Raw genomic sequence first — 7,500 nt, 5'->3', positions numbered from 1 at the left:
TGGTGATTATATGACCACTTGGAGATACATAGAGGATATATTATTACATGGCTGCGTGGAGATACAAAATTTCTCTTTGAATGTTGAAAAATATTTCATGAGTGAGCGCAGCGACCTGGTGAATATTTTTCAACACGAGAAGAGAAATTTCGCATCTCCAAGTGGCCATGTAATATTCTATTTGTTATATAATCACAAATGAAATACTACATCATTTAACAAAAGGCATCGAAAGGCACGTTTTTATATGTAACCATAGCAACAGTGATCTTTTCATGTGTGAAGATATCATGTTTTCACGCAAAAGCTCACCTCGTATTTCCTTGCTGTTTACAAAATAAAATTAATCATTTCTCTTCTTCTGTTAAAATTTCGTATCTGAGCCACGTGGCCATGTAATAATAATTATTGTCCTCTATATAATTATTCCAAAATCAAACAAATTAGCAGCAGAGATCCCCAAAAAACATAACTGACAATAGCAATCAATTATTAAAAAGGGAATGGAATCAAATGTACTCTATAATGTCTTTCAGTTTAGTGGCTGTATGCATGCACAACCATTATACATGTAAGTGACTTTAAAATACGCGAAATTAAAATACAGCCTGCTTGCAGGTTATCGCGTACAAGTCGCATACAACATGCAACAAATTAAGAAAACTACAAGTGGCCATACAGTGTATATTGTAATTGCTGCGAATTCAAGGTAAACACAATACAGAAAAGAAAACTCAATTTCAATGATTTTCACCTACATGTACATCCTTTTATTAAATATTTATTGCCAAGTCTTATATTTCTAAATTGCACCATAACTCAACTGTTTTGCTGCCATGATCCAGTGAGATTTCATGGCTCACTGGTAAGCGGTTCTCTATACTCTGAAACACAAAAACAAAAGTTAGAATGTACATGTGCAGTATACAACCACAAAACAGTGCAGAGCTTTTTGGACAAACATCACATTAGCACAATATTATTATTGTGGATTATAATATAAATAATTTTTTAAACCAGTTCAATTTTGATTTTTCTTTGTCTAATATTCACAATTATGATCTAAAAGATCATAAAAGAGATTGAGTGAACTAATCAGAAAGCTTAAAACCACAATATCCAAGGTTGAAAAGTTAGACATTACTTGTAAAGAGGTGAACATTATGAGTAAAGTTCCAAGCAAAGCAACTATCAATGATGGAAAAGAAACTGGTTGAGCCAGTTTATGTTCCTTAAGTCAAGCTGCACCTCATTAACATTGTCATTATCATCTTCAGCGTCACCATCGTCATCATCATCATCATCATCATCACTATCATAACCCTTCTTTTTGTTTTCATCCATTGCCTGGAAGAAGAAAAATCGATAATAAAAACTAGTGTATGGCCATCCTGGATTTTTGGGACTAACTTCATTTCTCTGAAGAGTTTACCAGTTAAAAGTGAGAGTCCACTTGGAGGAACGTACATGCACCCCTCTGTAGCATTTATAACATTTTTACAATGTACCGTATCTACAGCAGGTACTATCCTGGCACAAAAGACTCAAATGCCAAAAGGGACAACTCTGGCACATTGTGTAATCACCTAAGAGGTACCTACATTGAAACGTAGTTCATGATGATAATAGGATAACATGTACTGTACCTTTTTACATACAGCCTTGAACAAAATGCGAAGAAATTGTGCATACAACTGCTTTTTTGGCCTGTCTGCTTGTTGTTTTATGGGGATAGGGTTGGGGTTTAAACAATCAATTTAATGAACAAAAACGATGACTTTGCACGCTCCGCACATGCATTAATTAATTTTACATGATTGCTGGTAATTTTCTTTACTGTTCTTACCCTGATAATCACATGAAATGACCAAATTTGAGGCTACCCTGTGAGTGTAGGACGTGAGCACCCGACCATAATTTTTTTATCATACCAATTTCATTACTGGAAGGTTTGCACACAATTTCCATGAGAATCGACTTGGAATAATCCAAGAGTAATTAGATCATCACAAAGCTATTATTTTAATGAAGTTCTTGTAGCCATTGTCGTTGCCCTTGCTTAAGATCCCTATCATTTATTTGATCACTAAACTTACTTCAGTATTTCCACTTAAAGATGGAGGCATAATGACAAATGGAACTGACTCATCATCACCGCTGTCTCGCAAAGATTCTAAAATGGAAAAACATACTGTAACTTACACTGCAGGTCATTTTTACACAATGAAAAAGAAAGCAACCTAGTTGTTCCTAAGATTTCTCTCCTACATGTAATAATCAACCATTCACTCCCAGGAGTGAGGCTTAGTAGATTTTACTCTGTATGCCAGACGTTTTTACTCGTCAATGGAGAAATCAGGGTTATCAGTTTGTCACATCTAAATTCATGTACATGAACGTTTTGTCCACTTTGTCAAAATGGCTTTCCAATAACGTTTACTTAATGATATTTCTCCATGGCTAGGGTCACACATTGATAAACAGAAATGAAAACTTTATTTTGATGAACTGGTTTTAATTCTTTTTTATGACGTCAATAAATCTTCAGGTTTTGTTACCTTGACCTTCAGGTTTTTGGTCTTTTGGGCTTTAGAGGTCGGTCAATGGAGAACCCCTTTTTTGTCTGGGTGGTTGTTAACCTACTCATCCCTGAAGCAACCCCCCAATGACAAGTAATATCGTCTGGCATAAGACAGAGTAAAAGTCTCACTAAAAGCATACATTGTTCATGTAGATGCATAGAGAGCTCTGTTTGAGTTCTACATGTACCTCCATTTTGCTCTGCCTGTTGATGGCCATGCATGCAGGGCTCAAAATTGCGACCAACACAGTCGCATTTGCTACTAAAATATCTGGAGAAGTTGCAAATTTGCGACTTGTTTTCACCTTCACACTTTCAAAACAAAAGAGCTAGCAGTTGCCACTTTGCTACTTCTTTTGCTAAAATAAATAAAGAAATGACAAAATTATTTTATTTCTCACTGTGAATTTTCTTTCAATTTGAAGATAGCTGCATAATTTTAGTGTAATTTAGCTGGGAATTGTTACATGCACAACTCCATTAATTCCTTCGATCATTTGCCATTTTCAGCGTTTTTTTTTATACACACAAGTATTGCAGGCTCATATTTTGTTCTGCTAAACCGCTGACAACACAATGCAGCACAACGATTTTGCAACTAAATTTCCATATCTTGTCGCAAAATTGAGACTGCATTTCTTCCTTAATTTCGAGTCCTGGTATGTTGGATGAACAGCATCACTTGGATGCAAAAGGCACAACAGCTCCTTGTATAGTGCATTAAGTGTTTTACATGACATTGTACAGCTGTAGTCTGTGTTACTTTGAAGTACTGTGCATTTAGTCTTACTTAAGTTAACATACATGGAAATGCACGATCAGCAATACATTTACCTTTCTGGTTTCTACTTGACAACTCCATGGCAGAGCGCTTGGCTTTCTCAAACATGTCTTCAACATTAAACTGCTTGGCTGCCTTTTTCCCTTGATTATTAAATGAGGCATCTCAAATTAAAATTATTGTTAAAAACTACAGTACTATAGGGTAACTTAGCTTGCTGCTATAGTTTCGTGACAACTGGTTGAATAGAGATCTCACTTCCTGTTTGACTGAGATAAAATTGTACTTGGAGTTACACTGTACATGTACAACCACTTTTATTTGTTTGTTTGTTTGTTTTTGGTGGATTGATTGCTTTCTACAAGCAAAAATCTACTATTAATTAAACACATAAACAAAAAATAAAATTCGTAAACTGTAAAGGTACTCCTTACAGTAAACTAAAGAACTCACAGAGTCATACTTTGGACTTTACTAGACCTTTTATACTGAGACTAATGTCTAGGACTAAACCAATGGTGACTAACGTCCCATCTAATACAAACTTGTGTAGCGCTCAACGTGACATGAATGGGGATAGTTGCTGCTTTTCGCCAAGCCAGATGAAGGATATAACTGTAAGCAGACAGTGTTAACACAAGGATAAAGGAACTCAGTTCGAATTGTTAGAATATAGGGGTCCATTCATGTCTCGTTCGCGTAGCATAATGTTTACGAAATAGCGTGACATATATAGAGGATATTAGTTCTAATGATCAGTGGCGCTCCATTAACTGCGTTTTACGACCCTGTTGTAAAGCTTTACAGTATTAATGGGTCAGCTTGTAAGAAAATGAATAAGAGCTGTGCTAATGTTACAAAACAAACACTAGTGAAAAGAATGTATTTCAACTATTATAGTTCCTTGTGCTAACATGTAAGAACTGTCCAAAAATGAGCAAAAAACACCTACCAAAACCTGAAAACCCCATCATGGCCTCCATGGACTCAGTTTCCATTGGCTTTTCATTAACTGTAACATTTTAAACAAATCACCAAAAATTTTAAGTATTAATAAAAAAAAATACTTTATCAAAAATGAGCCTCTTTGGAAAAGTAAGCGTAGGAAGCTGGTACTGTATGTTTGGAAAATACAGGTCATGCGAAAGAAGTATTGTGGCTTTGTGAAGAAAATAATATCATGCAGGGATCTGATTGCAAATGAATGATTGACTTCCTAAAAAAAACAGTGGTTCTGCATATGAGGGAAAAAAATTAGATCAATGTACATTGTAAACCTGGTTATATATGTACGGTAAGAAAATTACCTGTTTGCTCAGGGAGCACGAGCTTTAATGCAGGGTGTTACGTTTTCAGACCCCTGGCATGGCACTTGGAGTCTTAAGGATGGTGCCTACCAATTCAAAGGTATTTTTGCTCTTGTTTATGATTATGCAGGAAATGTAGATCTTAACAAGTGTTAATGAAATCCAAAAAGAAAATTGGAGGGAACCACACATTTTTCGAAGATACATGTAATTAATGAATAAGATGCAGACCAGCTACAGCGAGAGTGAAGTCTTCTGTGACCTCACATGATTTGAAAGGATATCTAGTATAGAGCCTCTGACGCATCTGTGTACAGTTCTTAATATGGCAAATGAGAGCTGTATTCGTAGTCAGGAAATAACACTGGCATAGGTTCATTATTCTTGCTCAAGAGCTTATTTGCAAGAGTTCCTAAAAAGTTCTGACAGTCGAGTTCAATGCCCATGTTTATACCACACACCAGTGGTGTAAAAGTTCCCATCTCTACATCCATCATTCTCTGGTTGCAAAAAGGGTTGCAGAAAGTAGACTTGAGTTCTACTTTCCGCAACCGTTGCATTGAAGAAGTTGTTTAACCCATTGACACCTAAACCGGCCAAAACCGGCCGCGCGCGATGACCCCTGAAATACCTAAACCGGCCAAAACCGGCCGCACAAAATGGCGTCTTGATCGGAGTTGATCTTAGGCCTCTACCCAGTCTCCCTTAGGAAATCTAAATTTTTTGTTGTTATGGAGATTTAGAAGGATAATTGACCAATCATTTGCCGTGTTGTGAGCATATTTTGACAGCTGATAAGAGACCCCACAAGGGCTGGCTTTTTGCCCTTTCGATCGCGCGATCAAATTACGCGAAAACAACAGCCGATGCGCCAGATAGCGCACCGAACGATGGGGATATTCGTGCTTTTTTTTTTCGGATTCGGAGGATCTAGGGATCTAAGGGATCTTTTATGGTTTTCCTGTAAGAGGAGGGGATATTAGAAACAAAAATTTTGATTTAGATGGCTTTAAAAGTGACGAAGAAGACGGTGAAAACCTAGAGACCGATGATAAACAAGAAGCTCGCTGGAATGATCAGCTCGATAGTATTCAAGTTCCAGATTTCGTGGCAGCCACTGCTCGGTATTTCGTTTTAGATAATCAGAATGAATTAAATATTTTTCCTAGTTTTCATAGGAGATGATCTATGGGAATTAATGGTAAACGAAACGAGTAGGTATGCCTGTCAAAAACTGTTAAAACCCCCGGGCGCATTACCTTTTTTCATGGAGTAAGCCGCGCAGAATTAAAGGCCTTCGTAGCAATTAACGTCATAATGGGCATTGATTTGCTCCGAAATTGAGCTTTATATTGATCAACCGATGGATTTTTTGCAAATAACAAGTTTTCTTTGTCCTAACATAAATTGGTAATCGAAGGAATTTTTACCTTCGGCATACCTCGGAAGATCACTGTCTTCAACAAATAAATCAATCCGATCGTGCGTTTATATTCCGTAAATGCGAGAATACCTCCAGCGATTTTCTCTGTTGGTTTTCTTGTGTTTTGTAAGTTATCTTTCAGTGAAAGTTTTCGAAAGAGCACTTTTGTACACAATTTGACCTTGTTTGTTCTCTCATGAAACATGATAGTGATCAATTAACTAAATTAATCTTGCGGTTTTGTGCACGTGTATTTAGACAAACAGAAAGCTCCTCGTGAAATTTTGTTTCGGCAGCGGCGTTTGGGCATAATTTTTGCACTTATACCTGCAAGAAAACAAAGCGATTGGAATAAATTTCAAGAAATTTTTATCCATTGAGTGGTTAGATTTAACTGTAAATTGCACAAGGCATATTTTGAGTTATAATATATATTTTTCAAGCGCTTTGTTTAGTTAGCGATCAAAAACTTTCTTGAATGCTTAACGCGCGCTGCTTCGAAAATTCTACCTTTACATTTTCAGTTGAGCCTTAGGACGTGTTTTCAATCACTTTTTAGCAATATTTTTACATCATCTGGAAGTTCACTGTTTCTTCTTCAAGGTGAACTTAATTCTAGAACTCAGTATCTTGTGTACATTTACTGCGCATATGGTTTATTTTTAACGCTCGCTTTCCACTGCAAAACCTCGCAAATTTTCCAAGTTTCTTACACATCACACACACGGCACGCGAATTTTTCAATGGGTTAAACATTGCGCATAATAATAACAATAATAATAATATCCACTCCTACTTAAAAAAAAAAGACATACCCTAAGCTGTATTATTATTATTATTATTATTATTATTGTTGTTATTATTTAAGTTTCTGGAGCACAAATAGGCTAGTTTCTAATTGTGCAGCAACAAAGGAACAGAGTAGAGGTTTCAGGGGAATAATTAGCATTTTTTTTTGTACAAAACAACGCAAAATGCAAATAAAACCTTGACTCTGTTGTTTTGTTGCTCAGCTGCAGAATCTGAAACTAGCCTATTGAAAACACTGTACAGAAATCCAATCAACTCATCTGTTTTTGAGGACAGGGGCCGGGGAAAACCGGTGTATTCGGAGAAAAACCTCTCGGAGCAGAGTAGAGAGCCAAGAAACGCAAATCAAATAATAATAAAAGAATCCAATAATAACCCCTTCAACACTAGAAATGTGTTCAGTTTACCTCTATCTTTTGCTGCACGATCAAACGAAGTGGTTGGCAGGTCTTTCGTCGGTTGTCCTGAAGTGCGAGTGACTGTTTCTGCGTTTCGAATACGATCAAGGCCAACAGAACGCATCTGAGACTGTGCCTGGCTGTATTTTGATGAGGCTAAAAGGTAAAAACAACAAATGACCTTGAAATTGACGATAACA

General features: G+C 36.6%; 1 protein-coding gene across 1 annotated transcript in view; it reads right to left on the bottom strand.

The window, feature by feature from the left end:
* Positions 1-7,500, bottom strand: part of LOC138051826 (WD repeat-containing protein 70-like) — a 44,107-nt gene that overhangs the window by 36,373 nt on the left and 234 nt on the right. The window contains exons 2-7 of the mRNA XM_068898108.1: positions 7,310-7,456; positions 4,315-4,374; positions 3,416-3,505; positions 2,097-2,173; positions 1,249-1,347; positions 825-884 (exon numbers count right to left, since the gene is read on the bottom strand). Of these exons, the coding sequence (XP_068754209.1) occupies positions 825-884; positions 1,249-1,347; positions 2,097-2,173; positions 3,416-3,505; positions 4,315-4,374; positions 7,310-7,456 (533 nt within the window). The remainder of the gene's footprint in view (positions 1-824; positions 885-1,248; positions 1,348-2,096; positions 2,174-3,415; positions 3,506-4,314; positions 4,375-7,309; positions 7,457-7,500) is intronic.

The sequence above is a fragment of the Montipora capricornis genome, chromosome 6, assembly GCF_036669925.1.
Source record: "Montipora capricornis isolate CH-2021 chromosome 6, ASM3666992v2, whole genome shotgun sequence".
Classification (NCBI taxonomy): domain Eukaryota; kingdom Metazoa; phylum Cnidaria; class Anthozoa; order Scleractinia; family Acroporidae; genus Montipora; species Montipora capricornis.
The sequence above is the reverse complement of the archived record's forward strand: the minus strand, read 5'-3'. Positions and strand labels throughout refer to the sequence as shown.